The 21,934-nt window shown below is 36.7% G+C and overlaps 1 protein-coding gene across 12 annotated transcripts in view; it reads right to left on the bottom strand.

Annotated features, from left to right (window-relative positions):
* The window catches only part of unc13a (unc-13 homolog A (C. elegans)), an 84,520-nt gene that overhangs the window by 58,912 nt on the left and 3,674 nt on the right, over positions 1 to 21,934 (bottom strand). For 6 of the 12 annotated variants that reach the window (XR_005281997.1, XM_038299223.1, XM_038299220.1 and 3 more), the window contains exons 2-17: positions 17,830 to 17,859; positions 17,640 to 17,739; positions 16,990 to 17,107; positions 16,214 to 16,337; positions 14,991 to 15,061; positions 14,672 to 14,726; positions 13,870 to 13,935; positions 12,556 to 12,751; positions 10,909 to 11,028; positions 7,996 to 8,799; positions 6,958 to 7,051; positions 4,375 to 4,421; positions 4,151 to 4,229; positions 1,196 to 1,201; positions 506 to 580; positions 196 to 415 (exon numbers count right to left, since the gene is read on the bottom strand). Coding sequence is in view for 8 of the 12 variants with exons in the window: in XM_038299223.1 (XP_038155151.1) it covers positions 196 to 415; positions 506 to 580; positions 1,196 to 1,201; positions 4,151 to 4,229; positions 4,375 to 4,421; positions 6,958 to 7,051; positions 7,996 to 8,799; positions 10,909 to 11,028; positions 12,556 to 12,751; positions 13,870 to 13,935; positions 14,672 to 14,726; positions 14,991 to 15,061; positions 16,214 to 16,337; positions 16,990 to 17,107; positions 17,640 to 17,739; positions 17,830 to 17,859 (2,205 nt within the window). In the remaining 4 variants the exon portion in view is untranslated. The remainder of the gene's footprint in view (positions 1 to 195; positions 416 to 505; positions 581 to 1,195; positions 1,202 to 4,150; positions 4,230 to 4,374; positions 4,422 to 6,957; positions 7,052 to 7,995; positions 8,800 to 10,908; positions 11,029 to 12,555; positions 12,752 to 13,869; positions 13,936 to 14,671; positions 14,727 to 14,990; positions 15,062 to 16,213; positions 16,338 to 16,989; positions 17,108 to 17,639; positions 17,740 to 17,829; positions 17,860 to 21,934) is intronic. The other 6 variants (XR_005281998.1, XR_005281999.1, XM_038299227.1 and 3 more) reach the window with 3 other exon arrangements.

The following is a 21,934-nucleotide window of genomic DNA, read 5'->3' as shown; positions in this document are numbered from 1 at the left end:
ATCATTGGCAAGAAGGTGATATTATTCTGGGCTTTTTTAGTATTTTCTTGGCTCAGTTCTTAGTCTAAATTAAAACTACATGCCAAAATATAACATTCACTGCAGTTAATCTGTAACTAATTTGACTAAATTAAAATACATTATCAAAAGGCATTTTGAGATGAGTAAATTAAAGCACTATAGCACTTCTCTTACTTTGTAGACAGTCAGCATTGAGCAGGTCCTGGCACTTTTCATGGCATTTGACTCCACACTCAGTGCAGCGCATGCCTTGGCGAGCGATACCCCACAGCAGTCCTTCACACTCGTAGCAGTAAGTGGGAGTGGTGGCTGTCCACACTTCAAAATTGTGTGGGGTGGTGCAAGAGATCGGATAGATGAGGGCCTGTAGGGTCTTCTTATAGACATGACTCTTCTGCAGAACAAATGGAAAAGGTTACTGAAGGGTGGTGCTTTGATGCTTCTCACTCAGGATGAGTTGTGTTTGAGCAAAGTGAAAACAGACCAGCTCCTCGTTATGCAGGGTGCTGGACGTCAGGGCTGAAGTAATCCCAGCTTTTCTGGAGTTCTGGACCAGAGACTGGAGGACAGCAAAAGTTACTTAAGCTCACAAATGAAAGGGTTTATTATTGAATTACATTAAGATACCTATTCCCTAAAATAGTATATCTTAGAGAAAGTTACTTCATTTTTCCAATTAAATGTAAATGCCTATCTCTCGACATAAATTAGCATTAAATGGCACATTGTTATACGACTTAAAAACAGTATTAATTAGTTCATTTTGGCAAATAAAAACAATTTATTTTAAAAGACAAAAACTCAGACATTTCCAATAGGTGGCACAGTGTTAGTAGGCAGATACGAAATTTTCTTCAACACAATTTAGATCAAATTAAAACAATGTGTATTTTTAGGGTGAGTAAAGCCATTAATCTTGTATATTAAGTGATGTGAAATGTAGACAAAAATGTGCCAGAGCTCTACTTCTGTACATACTTGTATAGACAGATCAATCTAATGGAAGCAAGTGAGTCATTGTTAATTTTATATATATATATACTATAATCTTTCTCTTCTGTCATCTGTCAGGCCAGCTAACTAAATTGGATATCAGCTGAGTTACATGTCATAATTTTAACTTCAAGTCGCCTGTCAAATTGCAAAAGTACACTAATGAAATGAAAATACTCACCATTGCCTGAAGTTCAGGAAAAGAAGAGAAGGAGGAAAGAGTCAACATTAGAAATAGCAGGAAAAGAAGGGATTAATACAAAAGTGAAACAAGTGAAGCAGTGTTTATTCTAGTAGAGGGAGCAGTTATATTTAATTGGACATTTTGATTGTGAATTCATTTCCATTAATCCAATGTTTTGGTAAAAGTACATTTGTGTGCTCAGAGCAAAAATATTTCTTTCTAGAGCCTGTTTACATATCTTTTCTACCAACAGAAGTTCAGTTTTCTTTTTATTTGATATCTTCTTCATTGTGGCTCTATTCCACTGTATAAGTTGTGCATACAATGATGGTGCTCCTCTTAACAACTGGGATGTCACACATAGTTATTAAACCTGTTTTAAACTTTAGCACAATATTCTAATAAGGTTTTAGAGTGATCTTTCCGCTCTGCATTCATTTGCACTCAGATATCTAATTTTTACTAATTTAGTTAACAAAATACAAGATGCAGTGACATTTAGATGGAGAGATGTGAAGGTAAGGGAACACTTGATGAAGCAGCTTTTGCAACCACAGCTGTTATTTAATAGCTCAACTTAATATTTACTGCTTATTCAGGCAGCACTCATCCATTTCCAATTAATCAGTGAAATAGCTTTCACAAAACAAAGAGTGTGTGCTTTTGTGTGTAAGAATGAGACCGTTGGGGGAACATTACGCAGGTGTGCCAACCCTGCTTGTATTTGAGATTGCTGAGTGTTATTAATAATTAAGAAAGTCATTGTTGGAAATTTTTCGCCTTCAGCACTCCATGGAAAAGACACACTAAGCTTATTATAGTGGTTAATATGTGCCTCAGTAAAGGTCTTCATAACCATTTCAATGTTTCCATATTTAGTTATTTTATGATCAGATTTCATTTTGGTTTTATGTGACAGACTAAAATTATTAAACATATTTTTAATATATATATATATAAATATATAAATATATAAATATATATATATATATATATATATATATATATATATATATATATATATATATATATATATATATATATTTATATATATATATATATATATATATATTTATATATATATATAAATATATATATATATATACAGAATCAATGATAGCAGATTTTTCCTTACGATTTACAGACATATACAATGAAAAATTGAGGTGTAGGTGTATTCAGTTTTACTTAAGTAAAACAAAATGCTTTATAGGATACTATAAATAATCAGTTTATAGACAGATGGCTGACAGTAAAACATGCTAGAACTCTAAAGCAGGACTTAGTTACGGAAAAGTATCCTCTATATTTGTCATCATGAACTAATAAGTCCATAATGATGAACTGATGACTGTACAACTGTACAACATCAGATTGTACAACGCCTCACTGGGGGCGAGGAGGCGACACAGGACAGAGGGAAGCGGGAAGGAGTAGCAACACTTGTATTTTTTCTGTAAAAATGTGAACTCCATATTTATCAGGACAAACAACATAGTGCAAGTGCAAACCATATTACTAGTCAATCTATCCGCCAAACTCCTATATTACATGCACACAACTCCTATTATATACATTGTACTTAATCTGTATTATTTTTTGTATTTGTATTTTTGTATTTGTATGTGTATTTTTTTTGTGCTTAATTTTAACTTAATTTAACGTAATACTTTTTTGCCCTGTAAGCTGCTGGTAACCTTGATTTCCGGAGGGAGTCTTCCCAAGGGATCAATAAAGTAATGTCTAAGTCTAAGTCTAACTAAGTAGTTCATCATTATGGGAAATGTCTGGTTCAACTGCACACCTATAAATTTAACCTTTGGGTCTGCATGAAAAAAGAATCAAATGCGGCGGAAAATAAATGTGAACTTCAGCCTGAGCCTTTATTACCATGATGAAACATGGAGGATAGTGCAGTACTATCGGTGTGAGGATACGTTCCTTTATGAGGACATCATCATCTCTTCAGGGTTGATGGCAACACTGATGGAACTAAGCACAAATCTTTGTCCCATCAACGCTTATGAAAAAGTAAAATGACAACAACAACTAAAACATTTGGAGACTTTAAATTAGTTAAAACCAAGGTAGTAGTTAATCTTTAATGACCATAATGTTATACAGCCAGAGCTACAGTTGGTGTTAAGATATCCATGTAAAGCCCTAAATCAAATGGACAACATTTGGTCAAACTAGAAAAGTTAGCTGAACAGATGCACTTTCACAATCTGAGGAGAGCATGGACTGTTTTGCAAAGAGGAAAGGGTAAAATTATTAGTATTTACATGTGCAAGCTAGGTGACCCCCATTCAATAAATAAATAAATAAAACTGCAGCTTGAATTGCAGTGCAAATGTGCTGTTTCTGTCTACCATGTAAAATACCAAAAAAGAAAAAATACACAGAATTTAGCAGTTAATAATTAAAGAAAATGAAGAAAACCTGTAGGGGTGTTGATTTTTTAGCCTCTGGGTTATTTTAGTTCTCCTTTCAAATAGGAAATTTGCATCAAATTAAGGATCAAAACTCTGAGACAGAGTAAGAAGAAAAGACTGAAGCTGCTTCCAGACGCTTAGCAGAAACTACGCCCACATTTAAGTTACTGAAATCTGTTCAAAGAGCTAAATATGAAAAAAAGCCCTGTTGATATAAAATTCCCTACTAATGTTGAACTAATGCGTTTTAAGACTTGGTTAACAATAGATTTACAAAGAAACACTGTAAGGACAAAAATAAAGAGAGTCTTGACAACAGCCTGGCTATCCCTACAGCTCAGCCAGGCAGACTTAAGCTGCCAGGAAATGCGTTTTACAGGATCCAAATAAGTGGCTGCATAGAGCTTAGACATACAGGAAGAGCACATAAGAAGAATAAAACAAGAAAGAGGGATGGGCTGGGTAGACGTGAGACACTTAGTCTAAAGACAGAGATGAGATTAGTGCAGAAACTCACCAGATCTCTGACCAGAGGCATTGCTTTCCTCTTTCTAAGGTCTGGCATGCTGTCTATGCTGTACAGGGCACCACCCATGCTGACGAAAAAAAGACAAACAGCTTTATTTCAAATATCAGCTGTCAATAATCTGGACACACCACATCAATTATAAACAGGCTTGCCATTTGTTTGAAAAGCTATAGATTTTTAGCCATAATGTTGTGAGCTTCTTATTCCCTTACCCTGCAGATAAAAGCAGGGAGGCAATCCCAACATGTTCTCCTCGGGCCTGTGGAGAAACAGAGGGAGGAATTAAAAATAGCAAGAAGAGTCAAAGTTTGTTCAAATGATAGCATGAGGGAAAATTCTAATTTCGGCTTCCTATTGTCAACAAAAATCAATAGGAGGTATATAGCTTAATGGCTTTTATTAGTGTCCAAAAGCAAAGCTTTTGTCATATTCCAGATAAACATCTGTAAACATTTTATTTAAACTGTTTGTTACACTTTATAGTCATTTTGATGAGAAAGGGCAGGAGTTTTCTCTAGCAGTATGGAGCATTGACTAGACTAACGCAGTGCTTCTCCACAAGTTCTGTGGACTGCCAGTCAGCTGGCTAAAAGAAATTGTTAAAGCAACATTTAAAAGCTGTAAGTAATGCAAATTATAGTTGAATTTAGTAGGTGTCTGCACAGTCTTTTTGCTTCAACTATGTATATAACAATGCCTGTTATGGATATCATAATTATAAATGTAATTAAATTATTGTTTCTGTTTTAAATAAAAGCAATTAGAGCATGTTGAACTTTTTTTTATTTTCTTCTAATACAAAGATACAATGATAGTATGTTTACTCAAGATTCTTATATGATGTCTCAAACTGGTTCATGCCTGGTACTATATGCTGTAGTGCAAAATATCGTAATTTGCATTTGAAGTTTCTCTCCATCAACAGTTTGGAAAAGTAACACTGAAAATAAAAAAATATAAAATCAGCCATTATCATTGTGCTGTGGGGTTGGATTAACTTTAAAATTCCATTGTGAGAATGCTCCAATGAAGACAATATGACACATGGACTAGCTGAATGGAGGATTAGTTCATTTAGGCCCTTCAAACATCTGTACAACAATCTGAGAAAATCTTAAATCAGATGTACTAGAATTGCCCATCTTTAAAGGAATGTAGATGACACAGAAACAGTTTCTTATATTTAGCCAGTATCATCTAATACAGCTTCAACTACTGGCATCGTGAGGCATTGATATCTTGGCTTTCTTAGTAACTTTGCATACAGCTTTGGTGTAGAGATCCAAGGCTAAGCTGAGACCTTAAGACGTCATTGTCAGGACTCTTGTCTGTGTGTTTGTGTTTCTGTGTTTGTCTCCCTTCCTCCACCAGGAGGCGCCTGGTTCTGGTCGGCCTCCTCACACACCTGCAGATGGTTACCTCGTTAACGGAGTGTTCTTAAGCTGCTGACTGCCACTACCTCGACGCCAGAGTTTTTGCCAGTTTTGGGTACTCTAGCCAAGCAGAGTTTTGCTGAGCCAAACTGAGTTCTAGTCAAATTGAGTCTTAATCTTGTTTTTTCTTTGTCTTTGCCTCTCGGCAGGAAGTCATCCGGCAAGCTGGATGTTTTGGACCTTCTCTCCCTGAAAGGATCACCTGAGCTTCAAACTGAGCTAAGGATTTAAACTGGAGGTTTGAATCTACTTTTCTCCAAGAGATCGTTTGAGCTTCACACTGAGCAAGGGATTCATCTCCACTATGGCTCGTTCAAGTGCCGCAGGAATTCTGAGTGGCAGTCAGCTTCTCTGTTTACCTTCAAACAACCGCATTCTGGGTAACTCTGTTCCGCCCTCCACCGTATTAGACAAACACTGGATCTACCGCACACAGACTGGAGTCTAAGAGTCAACCACTTTTCTGGAAACGTGAGTCAGCAATCTACTTCTCTTCTTCAAGTTCGAGAATCAGATTTCCCACTGAGCCTGATCTAACCACAGTGTCTTGCCCTCACTTTCCAGTTCCGGTTGAGCAGTGTTCAGAGCAACACTGGATTCCGTACTATCTCATCAATAAACCTGTTAAACCTTTTCCTTGATCTCTTTGTATTGGTTTACTGCTCTTGGGTCAGATCTTAGTAAAATCATGACAGTCACGTTTTAAAAAGAAACAAATAAAGCTGAAAACCTGAGGGTGAAAAAGGTGAGCTTTGGGTATTGGTACCAAATAATTAGATAAATAAAGTGTTTTAGGCAGAAAAATAACCATGCAATAATTCTTATGATTCAATCCTATCCATAACCTGTGAATAATAGCCAGGTTATTAGTCTGCTTACTTCTTCAAAATAAAACTGAAGCACAAAAAAATATAACTTAATCGCTACCACTCTATGAGTGCTTTTAATGCAGACAGCATAAATTAGAAGGCTTATATGGCTACACCCACCTTACAGTCTTCTCCAGCCATTGGTAATCAGAATGGACTACATGCAAATCGCTACAGGGATGGCAAACAACTGAAAAGAAAATAATGAAATGACGAAAACCATACAACGGGTAAACAGAAACTATGTTAAAGCAAAACATAAGATGCATAGCAGCAATCAAAAAACAAAAATATGGAAAATAAGTCGGAAAAATCTTAAAATGTATAAAATCAAACCCTTTTACATGCAATGACAGTTGCAACGAATCATAGTGGTACAATAGTTTTGGAATAAAGCACATAGGAAATTGGGTTAACAAACAAAAGCACAGACTTTAAACTGGCAGGAAGGCAAGCAAACAGTAATGCAACACTTCAAAACAGCAGTTTGTACCTCTTGCAGCTGTAGTCGTACTCTGCTGAAAAGGCGGAGCCAGTTGGCTTTTGCTCTAGCAGGACCCGGCTCCATGATTTCTCTCTTTGGGAAGCTGAATGAAGGATTAAGAATAAACAACATACTAAAACATACATATAAAAAGAAAAGATTATATAAAGCCATATATATAACACCTAATTTTATTAATGTAGTAGCTGCATGCAAACATATTCAATTTAACAAAAGTAAGCATCAGTTCTACTCAGAATTTTACGTAACTTATCAAAGATGTCTGTTTTTTTTAAAGTCAACACATGCACAAAGTTATACTAACAAGCAGAAATAAATGTATATACTATTTGAATAAATGTATCTTAGCAAGTTGCATCTCATTAAGGAAGCACTTCATTATTCTAGCTAGTTATTTAACCATGCAGAATGCTACTATTATTCGGTTAACTTTTAAACATAGTCCATACAGTTTCAAAAAAGGGCAGGGGGTGAGAATTTAGGAGGGTCGCTCCAAAAAACATTAATTTACTTTAAGATATTGACTTCTGTCCAAATTTCAATCATCTGACACTAACAGACATACCAGCGTCTTTCAGCAGCTGAAACACCAGCTTTACTGTGAAGCAAGTTTCATAGCAACATAGACTATGTTAAAGAATAAAGCAGTACCTATTCCAAAATCATGTTGAAGCAATAAGACAAAGGAGGAGCATTTCAGACTTTTAAACATAAAAATAGTGTAGGATCTGCCAAACATCTAACTGTGAAACCCTAACATATGCAAACACACAGAACTCCATTTAGGTCATAGTTAAAGCTACTGTTGTGGAAACAGTGCATGAAAAAAATACAGGTTGTAGATTGTAAATGGGATGTCATCGATTTCTAATTACATGTGCATGTAAAAGTAGTTGAACAAATGCTTTTGACAGAATGATGAACTGTATCTTTACATTTTCGGAGGAAAAGACCCCCCGAAAAAAAAAAACTTGAAGAGAGCATAGACATTTTATGTCTCCAGTAGGACAAACAGAAAAACTTTACCTTGGAACAGGAGCCTCTTCTGTTTTCTCCTCAGGAGCAGGCTGCAGAGTTTCTGCTGCTGAGGACTGTTCAGGAGGATGAGGTTCCTCCACAGGGGTTTCAGATTTGGGCTCTGGCTCCTGGGGCTTGGTGTCCTGAGGTGGAACCTGGGATGGAATTGTTTGGGAGGATGTTGTCGTGACAGACATTTGTTGCTGTGAGGGAGAAAAGGAAGGTTTGGTGGAATTTGTATCATCAAAGGGCAACATGCTGTCCTGGGAGACTGGAGGTAGTTCAAGAACTGCACTAGACGACTGGGTCTGATCTTGGGCAGGTCTCTGCTGATGCAAGGAGGATTGTTTTTCCAAAGGAGGCCTGGTGGAAGACAGGCCATCAGATGGTGGCATCAGGGTGGGGGTAGGGCCTGAGGGCATTGGGGTGTAGCTTAGCTCCTTTTCTTTGCTTTGTTTGTCTCCTGGTAGACACATATCATCACCATATTGCCTCTCTGCGTCATCTTCATAGTTATACTGCCCCTCCTTGTAAATGTCACCTTCCTCTTCATCATACAGCGCACCCTCTTCCCCTCCATCTTTGAGATAGCCTCCATCATCACTGTAGACGCCTTGGTGGTCCTCCCCATCCCAACCTGGGGAGTCTTCTTTGCCGTAGCTGACAGAGGAATGGCAGGAGTGGTAGGAGTCGTTTTCGTCGTAGAATTCTGAACCTTGAAAGCTTTCGCCATCCTCTGGAGGAAACTCCTCACTAAGCTGAGAGCTTCCTCGGCTCAGCTCGCCTGAAGACGCATAACGGCTGTCTGTGGGACTGAAATGAGCAGGACATAAATACTCGTTAGATACATACAACCTACAGATTTGAAATAGAAATGACAGGGGGTCACTTGCATGATTAGTTAGGTTGTCACAGATAAGGAGTCTGTGCTGGGGCCAGGGAGGGAAACAGCTAATCAAAGACTAGCGCAGCTTACAAAAATGTTAATACCCCTTTAACTTTTTTACATTTTGTTACATTGCAACCACAGATTTCATGGCCACTTATATTTTTTCTTTTCTTTTTTTTTTAAACAAATGCAGATCTTATAAGGGTGGCATACAAGTTATCCAATCTAACTGCATCAATCCTGGTTGGAACTACATTTAACTGCTATTATAAACCATCAGAACAGTAACCTTGTTTCATACCCCTTTTATAAAACTAAAAATATTGTTTCATAACATGATACTGCTTTAAAATCCTCTATAATTTCATCCCAGATCTGTCTGCTGTGTTCCTTGATCTTCATCATCACATTTATTCTTTCACGTTTCCCTCACAAAATGCTGATGCTTTCCCAGATCTGCAGGGTTTATACCGATTAGACTCTGCAGAGGCATACTAAATTCACTGATGTGGTAACCTTTTGGAGCAATTAGTTATCCTGGATTTTATTTAGATGTATCAATGGAGACAATGCATATGTATAACACTCTTTTCAGATCTTTATTTTTAATAAAATCAAAGGTAGAATTTACTTCAAATTCTCTATCAAGCACAACTTACTTTTGGTCTGCAATGTATAATCGTGGCAGAATACATTGAAGGTTGTGGTTGTAAACAGACAAAATGTGAGTTCAAGAGGCTTTTGGTTAGTTATGCATCTTTTTCACAGAAAGATGTGTGTTTTAGAAAAAGAGGAATGTTTTTAAAAATGTTAATTCAAACAGTAGTTAAAATGGAATAATTCTACGTACCAATCCACACCTGAATGCAACACTATAGTAACACTTCTCTGCAGAATAAAGGGTCAACTAGACGTTAAAGAGAGAATTTATTTTTCTTTTGTAGATAAAACGGTGAATTATATATATATATTTAGAAAAAGGGACAGAGCTGTTACTCACAGGGAAAGATGAGTCAGAGATAGTTTGCAGAAATGCAGGACAGGGTCTTCTTAAACAAATTGGAGCATAAACTCACATTTGACTGTTTCATCTATATTGACCACAGTGGTGTTAGTTCGATAAAGCACAGAGCAGGATCAGTATTGGAGAAAACTATATTAAGGCTTTTGGGCTTTGAGCTGGAGGGAGTGCACGCCAGTATGGATGAATGGACACTGAAACAACAACAGCAGCTCTCCTTTTTTTATATCAAAAATCTTTATCTGACAAAGAATGACTCAGATAGTGACACATTCTGCATATTACTTCAGTCTAAATACACATCTGACCTCTTCTTTTTTGAGAGAAGATCAGTCTACAAACTGAAGGAAGAAAATAAAACTAACTTACTTTAGCTTCTTTGTTAAGGCACCATTATTGGAAATACAGCCTTTTACTGTCTAGCAAGTGGGATTTAAATGCGTATAATTATCAAGTGTGGAACACCCAGCACAAGACAGGGCCCTTCCTCAAGTCTCACATACAGGGTGAGGCTGTAATAACAAGCTGTCATGACAACAGATGCGCACAGACTCTTACAGGCGGTCCCAACAACTCCAGCTAACAATTAATCCATCTCCCCCCAATTGTTATGAAAAATCAGACATGTACACACATCCTGTCAATCATTCATCCCCTTCCCACACACACACACACACACACACACAAAAACAAAGGCTGCAAAGGTTTTCTAGCAATAAACAGAACGCACCAATGGTTTGATCTGAGAACTACCATTTTCCCCCAAAAACATAATAAAGACAGATGAAGAGAGAATAGTCTTCTAGAAAACTATATATATATATATATATATATATATATATATATATATATATATATACATATACAAAGATAGGATAAGAGCACATGCATGCAAGCACATCGAGCGAGGAGGACGGGACAAGTCCATCACTGACGTCACAGCGAGACGGTGTCACAGGCCGGAGCAGGATTAGGAAGAGGAGGATATTGCAGAGGAGGCACAGAGACCCACCTATCGGACAGAGAGTGCCTACTGTCTAGAGAATACTGACGACTGGTGCGCCGGCTCGACCCCGAGCCTGAGTCGATATCGCTGTGCCCGTTGGTGGCAGAATCTAAACTATCATAGCGTCTGGCAGGAGGAGTAGGAAGGGAGGTGGGGAGGAGTGGAGAGGTGGAAAAGGAGCATCAGTAGAGCTCAGTGCAAATAATTCATATAAAAGTTCTAGCTATTCTGATCCTCTGACCTGCCTGGTTAAGGAATGGTTCACAGCTTTAATTTAAAGAGCAATGATCAGATGGCCACCTGATAAGCTTTGCTCTCTGTTATCTTAGTCCTGGTGAGCACCATTAGTAATTCCACCCCCCTAAATCACAGTTCAGATCAGTTGGGTAAATTTCAAGTATTTTATTACACTTTTTCCCCTCTTCTACTTAATAAGAGATCTAATAAAAATAAACTAACTTGTGAGGCAAAATCAAGCTTCTATCTTTATGGTTAGGACTTAAAAGATATAAACATTGTACAAAGTATATAAAAAAAAACTCAATTGTTCTAATGTTTTGTTAAAATCATAGATTTCCATATTTGTTTATGGATATTAAGCTATGACCACCATAGGATGACGTATTATCTTGAATAAAATGTACAGGATTTATGGCTTACAAGAGGTTTTATGAATAAAAAATAAATAAATCAGTGTTTTTATAAAACACATTAATTAAGGACTGCAATACTGACTCATTTATAGTCTAAACAATCTGCTCTTTAATATAAAAACTATGTTTTTAACATTATATAAAAAGTTGGAACCTAATATGCATGCAAGCCAACATCTTTGCTAATATTTCACTGATGTCAGCAGGCTTTTATTTGGGTGCATCAAAGCAAATAGGGCTTAAAACAAAACAAAACTTCATATCTCAACATGTAAAAATGGTTTATTGTGTTTCCTCTTTATGTTTATACTGTGTTGGTCTGTTGCATCAAAGTAAATAAACATATATCACACATTTATATCATGTATATCTATTGCCTAAGACAATCGAAATGTATACGCCAACTCCTTTGAGATGCTATTAGTAGAAATCTATAACAGAAAGAAATATTTTTGCAGCAGTGAACCAACCCCTAAATATTCTAAAAAAAAACATTGCACTTGAACATTTACTTTCCCACCGAACTCCTTGCAAAAACTGAAAATCTAAGGTAGATTTAAGATTTTCTGAGAAGTACTTGAGCTTTAATTCTCTGTTGTTCTGTGGAGAAAAATCACATGGGGTTTCAAGCTTCCACACATGCATACAAAAGATGCAGGTGGACATTCATACATGACCTGTATACAAGAACTCTGAGTCTCAGTATGCTTGTATACTGAGGGTTGTTGTCTGGAGGAGGAGAGCACAGTGGGAGATGTTACCATGTACAACATCCAAACAAAACAAGGCCACATCAGCTGGGTGGTCTCAGACGTCCAAGGGGATTTGTTGATTAAACTTATATAACTTAAAAATCTTTTGGGGTTTTTCATTCTTCTGCTGTGAAAAAAACAAACAAACTTAAAACAAAAAATAAACATGACCACCCCCACACATCATCAATTAGACTCCAGAAATATATATTCGGCTGAATTTAGAGCATTTTTAGCATGCCTGTTACCTCATGGTTCTGAGATCGTAGTCCAGATCATGGATGTCATCGCTGTAGGAGTGTCTGCAGTGTTGATTCCGCATGGGGTACTGGTGCATGGAAGCGTTGGGCTGGGAGGTGGTGTAGAAGGGAGGCGGGATGCTGTTACTGGTCTCGCTACGGTAGTCGCTGTCCCTGTCATCGACAGCACTGTCTGGGTCCTCATCTGTTTACAGCAGACAAGACAGCGAGGGGATGTGAGACTTAAAGAAATGTTGGAAATAATTTTGTTAATTAGAGATTACATCAATGAAAGCAAAGGTTTTTAAAAGATTATGATAATTAATAGTCAATGTAGGCTAATAAGGGGAAAATAGGAAGCCGTTCAGAAACAAAGCCATTAAAACCTTCTGTAACTGAGTGGGATTCAAATAAATTTAGATTAAAAATAATAATAATTAGTAATTGAACTAAATTGATCTAACATTGGAAAACTTTACCTCTGCATTTAACCCATCCCCTTTGGGGGCAGTGGGCTGCCATTGTGCAGCGACCGGAGAGCAATTGTGGGTTAAGAGCCTTGCTCAGAGAGCCAGAGTGGCAGTCTGTGGGAGTGGGGCTCAAATTCAGAACCTAAGGATTCCAAGCTCTATGCCCTAAATGATAGGCCACCATTCCCCCAGATTAGAAGTTCCCACTGGATGACCAAGGATTTATTAGTTTAAAATACTTCAGACAATGATCTTATAAAAATATCTCTCCAATTATGTTTTCACAAACTGTCTTTAAAATTTAAAATAAAACCCTTTTTATCTAAATTTTGAATTTTGTGGGCTTCTAGTAGCCATATCAAGGGATAAACACACAAATATGTACATATATTAGCCTGTATGATCCCACCACAATTGAATAAAAAAAAAAAACTTGTACTACCGGTAGTTCTTTTTATAAATAAAAAAATATATATTTGTAAGACATCTATCGCCTCACTGTGTGCATGTTTTATCTGCATGGGATTTTGTATGTTGAGTGCTACTTAATGTAGATGCAGATTTACCTTTAATGCATAAAGCATTGCACAGAAGCTGAAATAGAAACAGTTACCATATTCTATATGTCTCTATTTATCTTTTTATAGCTGTTACTACGATCTCCAAATATCTGTCTGTGCATAAGCCATGTTTCTTGATAGAAATCAATTTTTATATATCTAATGCTTTACTCAAAATTTTAGAATATAGAAAAAGTTCCCAGCAGGGCAAAGATTTTCAGGTAGTTATGATCTCTGAGAAAAACTGCAAAAGGAAATAATTTCACTGAGATATGGACAATAAATACACTTACACAAGTCATTAGCAGAAGTGCATGACATGAACTTACTCTGCTGGTCTCCCCACAGACTCCAATTACCTGTGCAGAGAGAAAATGTTTTAGAATTGACTTACAGATATAATTCAAGCACATTAAATTAAAATAACCATGCAGAGATCCACACAAACATGTAAAGTTCTGTAGCCTTGAGGAATAATAATCTTTCAATGTAAATCAGCTATCTTAGAAGTTATGAAAGAGGTGACTGGGTGCATAACTTTGTTAGCAAAAAAAAAAGAAAAGAAACAAGGCTATTCTACCAGCTTATATAAAAACTGACTTTTTAAAAGCAGCTGTCCTTGACGATTCCAAGTAGCTGGAAGCAGAAAACGCATACATGCTATTATAATTTACACAGACACAAGCCACGTTTGCATAAAGAGGTAGATGAGCCGTATTAAGTAGACTTCTACTGCACATGTCTCTCCATCTGCATCCTATGTCACCATCACTGGATGCTGTGATAGACAGGGAAAGGCTGTGTTGGACATGCAGCATATGTCAACTCGATTTCATCACACCTCCATCCTCTTAAAATCATTTTGGAGCTCAGGCAGGCATGCATTCATGATTAGTCACGTCATCTTCCTTTGCTTTCGTCACTCTATCCGGTGTTGAATCTAATAGCTTTATGTCTACCTTCTGCATAGCCTTCTCAATGAGTCAGGGAAAAAGAGCAGAGGGAGTGGGAAGAGTGGAAAACAGGACGCATGAAACGGACACAGCGGCAACGGCGCAGAGGGAGGGGGATGCAGAAGAAGGCGGTGAAACTTACAGCACTGAGTGGAGGGGGCATGGAGTGATTGCTCTTGTTCTTCTTGGTAGGCATACTGACGTTAGAAAAGAAGCAGCGGAAACAGGCATGTTAGGGAAATAACATTAAGATATTAGAAACACAGGGAGATCTTAACTCTGGAAGATCTGCTTGTTTTACGGAAATGGAAAATGTTCAGAAACATTATTAGAGCTATGACGCAAAACAGAAACAACATTAAATAAGATTGGAAAACTACATTTTATGGATAGTCAATTAAAAAGTTAATGACACGTGGAATTCAGTTAACAGTTTGTGCAAAAAAAGGAGAAATTCTTACATCTTGATCTCTCATTGCATTGAGTTGTTCAAGTTTCTTGGCCCAGTATCTGGCCTCTTCCTCTGGAATGTCTACAGAAATACAAAAATAAATTAGCCCAGTTACAATTTAAAGAAAATAATACATGTTTCCATGTCATATTACAGGCTTTAAATGTTGGAGATAATGCAGGCTCTAAAGAAGCTGGAGGTCTATCACAGAGTGAATGAAAAGGTTTGTATAAGTGTTCCTAACCAAAGATGGATTCTGTATTTTTCCTGAAAAGGTCAAAGTAGGATGAACTGATAAATATCTTAAAAGCAATTAAAGGAGAGTGAATATTCTTTAATACAATTTTAACAAAGCCTGTTGCCATGCTCATAAATCTTAAATAAAGGTTGTCAAAATAAAATATATTCATTAAATACTGCAGCTGCATAATGTCAGACTGAAAATAGAAAAAAAATCTATATTTTTAGTTTTGAAATTGCATCCAGAAGGGAAATAAATTAAATCTCAATGAGTGATTGATTTCTTACCAACTCTCTGGTGTCAAATGTGTTGAAACTGAAATAAGTCTTATTTGAATGTTTAACTTTAGAAATTGATCAGGTAGAAACTTTCACAGCTTTTACTGGCTTCCTGTTTTTCTGCAATGTATTAATGTAACATGAGCCGGATTCCTTTTAGCCACAATTCAAAATGCTCCAGATGAGAGAACAACCCATTCAACAGAGGCAGATGTGTCTTGACTTTCAGCAGTACAAGTAAAAAAACAAGAGACCCCTAAACTTAAACACGTCTGCAGCCAGAGCAACTTTAAAACCCTTGGAGCTGTGAGAAACAAGCTTGGAGAAGGACATGATGATGTATTTGATTTATGCATAATGATAGACTAATGATTTATCTTGCTGTGGTGTATAGTGAGGAGGATGGTAAGTGAAGGATAAAAAACTCCAGCTAAAAAAACAGCAAACTATTTAATTCTATCATCCTAAATCTAAATGTTAGCTCAACATTTACTGGACTATGAAGCCTTGTCAGAACAACAGCACTTTGCCACTAGGCCTCCACTCCCCACATCTTTACTAAGGATAATATTACCTGTCCAGAAATAGAACATATATTCAGTAAAAACTGCAGTTTCATTTGATTAAATTTAAAAGAATATACAATAAAAACAAAGTCACCAAAAAGAAAAAAACATGCATTTAACGTAGAGAGAAATATGATGAAGACCAAACCTAATGGCAGTTCAAAGCGAGTGTCTAGCAGCAGCCTGTGAAAGGTCGGGTCTTTGGTTCCACAGATCTCGTTCTCAGCCATGATCACATTTGAGTCCAGGGTAAGCCACTGGCCTGGACCCTCCTGAAGAACACAAAATAGAACAAGAAAGTCAAACAAAAGAGCATCATTGTAAAATGCTAACTCAGAAGAATAGAACCAAAAAGTTCATATTTCCTGTTTCTTTTTAATTAGAACAGATGGAAAATCCATTTGTTGGCCCACAATAGGGAAATTGTGGTCTTACAGCAGCAACAGGTTATAGCAGAAGTGAACACACAATGTGGACCTTAGAAAGTGTATAAATGTAACAGAATAAGTAACAGAGTTAAGAAAATAAACAAAAAAATACCATACTGTACAGTGTTTTTATAATATAAATGCTCTGTTTATAATAATAAACAGAGCATTTATATTTACAACACAGAAGTGTTTACCTATCACATATTGATAGTTTGATGACTCTAAAAGTCCGCTGCTTTGCCTGACTTTTTTTTTTGAATCTATAAATGTAACAATTGACAATTAACAACAATGTAACTGTTTTTAGATTTAAGGTGCAACCTAATGAAGAAAATAGAACTTCTGTCTGCAGAAAATGGTATACTGAATGACAGTATTAAACTGATAGTAGGAACTTTTGAAAGCAATAATTTTTCTTTAATCTAAACCCAGATATAATCCCTGAATCATTATTACTAATGAAAAAAATCGAGAAAAAGAGCAGGAGAAGGACCTCGTTGGACTGTCGTATGCTGTGCAGGGGGATCCATACAGTTCCCACCATGGTGTCCCAGATCAGTCCTTTGTTCCACACCTCCACTGTGAGGCCTAGATCCAGGCGGTTTATCTCACTGTGTAGCAGAAAGAGTAAATTGTAAAAAAAAAAAAAAAAAAAGATGTTCTTTATCGAAAAAAATCAATCAGCATAAAGGGGAGTTGATTGTCAACGAAGCTATTGCGAGGTTTGATAAGAGCAGAGACTATGTAGAACAAGAATAAAACAACTTTTCCCATAGCAACACACTGAAGAAGCTAATGTAAGAAACATAAAGCTCCAACATGAAACTGAAAATCTTCAGCTTCCTCTGCATCTCTTAAATTTTAGCAAGAGGTTTTTGTTTTAACAGACATCTTTAATAATTAAAAAACTTTGAGTCAAATGTTTTCTTTAAAGAAACAACTAAAGTGTTCCTCCTTGAATGGTAAAGCAGTGCCAGAGTCATGAGTCAGAGGGAAAAACCTTTCTGAAGAATAATAGAATCAATGAAAACCTCTTTATGAAATATGTGTTTTTGGAGATTGACAGACAAAAAGACATATTGAATGAGGAAATGAGTGTTGAATGTAAGACACTGTACATGTAGGGGGAATAAAAGGACTCACAACATGAAGTCCTGTTCCCAGCAGGGTTGACTGCCTCGCACAGCGATGGTTGTGCTTTTAACATTTTGCACCTTGAGGGTCACGTAAGTGTTAAATTTCTCTGTAAGAAATTAAATTGATTATACTTTCTGTACAAGCCTATCAATCAGCTTCAACGATAAATGCTGTGTATTTAACGGTCATTACTCACCTTGGGGTCCATCGAGCTTTCCTTTCTTTACTGTGAACGAAATGATAAAAAAGCAAAAAACAGAACATAGCATTAGTCTGTTTTATCATATTATCTTAAAGAAGCTTTATACGAAATATAAGAGTATTTTGTATGAAAAATGCTTTAAAATGACCCATATTTTGTCGCTTTGTAACAACAAACAAAGAATATACTTCATCAAGAGATTTTTTAAGATTAAGACCAAGTGGCACAAATCCATGTGCCAAAAAACTGGCACATGGATTTCAAAATTTAAACAATGCATGCATTTCATCCCTTACGTTAATACTGTAGAACCATCTTTCACAGCAAATACAGCTGATGTATGTTTCCACCAGCTTTGCACAGTTTTTGCCAAGTATGAAAAAAAGAACTAGCTCAACCCTTGACTGACCCGATGGATATTGTCTGTAACAATGATCCAGGGATTTTATTTATTTTTCCTTTACAGCAGCTTACTGGTACTGTATACAACTGCCTACCCCATTCTATTAAGACTGACCAGCTGCCTCAGCATGATGCTGCCACAACCATGCTTCACTGTGGTAATCATGGGGGACTGTTCCGCTGAAAGTCTGTTTGGCCACCACGTTATATTAAGCGAACAGCATTTCTGGTTTGTGTTATATTTCTGTTCGAATCATTTCATTTTGGTTGATGATTTGAATGGTGCTACGTGGGATCTTTAAAGCTTGGATTCTGTTCTATCCATGATCAGACAGCTGTGTTCTCTGGTTTAACATGATGCTTTTTTGTTGTTTAACAAGCATTTAAGGACTTTACAGAACAGCTGCCTTTACAGTGAAATCAAATAACCTACAGGTGACACACTGGTTGCACTGGACTTTATGTAGGAGTATAGAAGTAAAGAGGGTTGAATATTAGTCCACACTACATTTTCTACATTTTCAATAATTAAATAGTTAGTTGTTACATAAAATTATAATATATTGTAGAGGCCTGGACAGTTTAGAAAAAAAACACACACACACACACAAAATAAAAAGAGTCTTGCACCAATCTTAACCATTGCCTTTGCCTCACAGAGCTTGCTGGTGACTGACAGCAGTTTGGCATTTTAAATATAAGGTGGGTGGTCTGCTGTCCTCAGGCCGGGATTCCTCTGTTCTCTATGCATAGAATGCCAGGATCTCAATATGAAAGACTGAACCCATTCAGTAGATGTCAGAGTCTCTGAGTCATTTATTGAAGGCTAGAGGAACAGTTTGCGCAGGTAAAAGTTAAAGGTTGAGGGAAAAGCCTCTTTTGCTTCTTACCTCTTTAAGTTGCAATCCCCCATTTTTTTTTAACAGGACATGACAAAAAAAAAAAAACGTTATTATCTCTGAGATAATCAACAAGGTACTATCAATGTCAGACCGCCAAACCTCTTTCACAGAGTCCTACAGAGGTAGCATGGCTTTTAAAACACCAGTGATGTCAAATCTGTATTTATTATTCATTTAATTTTGACCCCTACTGATGTTTACCCCTTTCTGTTCAGCAGTGAAGTATTAATATTCAGAGAGCTGATATTTAATCCCTGCTGATTGCCTGTTTTTATTCATATTACATGTATTGTAGGAGACTTTTTTATTATACATTTAAACTTTAGTTGTCCAAAGACTATATGAAACATATGATAAAATCTCTGTTCTCATATTTATAGCTACTGTGTTTTATGTATAACACAGCAAACAGCTTCAGTGACTGAAAAAAAACGACTTTGGTTCATAAGTTAGATTTTCTTGTGTATTTCTTGTGAAACAATCAAAAAGGATCCTCTTCACTCCTCAGTATATCATTTTATCCACCATGGACTAATAGCTCACTCTTTATCACGTCTGACTATATAATTATTTATTAGATACCATTTGGCTTATTCACAGACACTGACTAGCTACAGTCAAGGTGAAACTGGATTACATTTGAACAAGCATTTCTTTCCTCATTAGCAGCATCTCATTTACTAAATACTAAACAAAATTTACTTAGGACCATAAAGCTGTTAGAATTGAGCCTTAGTGGTTTATGATTTCCATAACATCCCAAAAAATGCTTTCATGAGTAGAATAAATTGCATCAGATTGTTAAAAATTCCCCATAGTAAACACATGGGAACTAATTTTGGAACAAAGCAGGCTAAACGTAGATTTCTGAAATTGCTGGAACTCAACCCTATTGTAAGTGTGCAGACTACACCTAAAAAGAGGAGTCTATGCAAGAAAACCAGCCAAGTTAAAGGAACTCTATCACATCTGAAAAGCAGAGAGGTTAAATAGTCAGCTATAATTTGGCCAGCATCTTATTTTATTCTAGATCTGAAAAATAATATTACAGTTTTAGATGAATCATGTATTATACACAACTGTCTGTGATGGTAGTAAATGAATATAAATCAATTTTGTCTTGTAAAGAAAAAAGCAAATTGAACTTGGAAAGAGGTGATGACAAAGCAACACATTCTGAGTAATTTTCCCTGTCAGTGAAAATGAGAATGATAATCACCGTGGTGCGACAGGTTTCTTAAAATAGCATTTTCCACAGAAAACCTCCGGGATAACGCCTATCTCTGTCTTAACCATGGGCCCTGAATCACGATTTAGGTGGTGGTTTAGTGGAGCATGTGTTTCACAGACTACTCCAAAGGAAAATCCTCCTCCAGATATTTACCTGCTGGAAAAGCATTCCTATCCGCAGGGTGAGGTGGAATCAATCCAGTCAATTCACATTTTATCAACATGTGAGCACTGACAGATCCACCTTAGCGTCTCACTTGGCAACCCTCACGCACAGCGTCCTGTCCTCATCCAGTCATCGCCCTTTTCCCTCTCACTCCATCACTGACTCCCACAAGCCTCCCCTACCATGTGGCGAGTGTGCACGTGCGCTCCCTTTCTATCTCTTTTGCTTGTGCTCTATTAATCTCTCTGTGGAGCCGCCGGATGCAGTCAGAGTGAGCTGCATCCCCAACTCTAAAAATAACCACCCTAGTGTGACAGGGCTGGGGAGAGGGGTGCTGGAAAGAGAAAAAAAGGGTGTGTGTGTGTTTGCGTAGAAGGGGAGGACTATATGCTGTCAGGCATGAGACTGAACCAACACTGCTGCATTTATGGCACACAAAAAAAAAAGGAAGTGTTGTTTATTCTGTTGATATGCATCTGGATAATTGACAGGAATCCATCTCACAAAATTTGAATTAGTTGGAAATAAATCATGTATATTCTACAATCTATGTATATTCATATCTTTATTCTTAGAAATAATTACAGTGAAGAGACAATTTCATGCTTCTGATGCATTCAGAATTTCTTTTTTCAGAAGTTGGAAGGATTGTGCAACAAACAACTTCAGAGGATCTGGAACTAAATTTTGCTTTCTTTGTGCTTTTCTTCTGATTGAAACAGAATATTTTTCTTACATTCTAACGGTATAACTGGGGTTTGATGTTTAAACTTGGACACAGCTGGATGCTCCAACAGGTCAAAGTCCCCAAACACACATAAAAATCAGTTGTAAAATCAGAAATAAGGCCCCTGGAATGGCCCAAACTTAAACTGTGTGTCAAGACAACATTGTTTGAAAGAAAGCTCTATGGCAAGAAACAATGGAATAAATAAACGATCACTTTGCATAAAAAAACAGCCAAATGTACAACTAGAATTATGGTAGTAGCTTGGTAAAAGAAAGAGATGTTGTGCAGTTTCTCTATAGATCGCTAAGAAAGCTTTATTCATTTATATTTGTATACATGTATACGTAATTAAACTAACATGAAATCTTTTTGTATATGTTTTTAATACATCAGTGAGGTTGCTCTTAATATCCGATTGGATCCATAGAATAGTTTAGCAATTTATTTGTATAGCACAGTTTAGTAAAGAGGAAATTCAAAATGTTTTACATGAATTAAACAATATTATATAAGGAAAACAAAATATGGGATATAATGTCCTGTAATGTCCCAAAATGAATATCCTGGGATAATATGGATTCGACCCCACTTGGGACAAGCGTGTAAAGAAAATGGATGGATGGATGAATATGGATTTGATGGTGCCTCACTATAATTATTTTTATTTCC

The sequence above is a fragment of the Cyprinodon tularosa genome, unplaced genomic scaffold (genome assembly GCF_016077235.1).
Source record: "Cyprinodon tularosa strain WSP-4 unplaced genomic scaffold, ASM1607723v1 ctg420, whole genome shotgun sequence".
NCBI classification, from domain to species: Eukaryota; Metazoa; Chordata; class Actinopteri; order Cyprinodontiformes; family Cyprinodontidae; genus Cyprinodon; species Cyprinodon tularosa.
The sequence above is the reverse complement of the archived record's forward strand: the minus strand, read 5'-3'. Positions and strand labels throughout refer to the sequence as shown.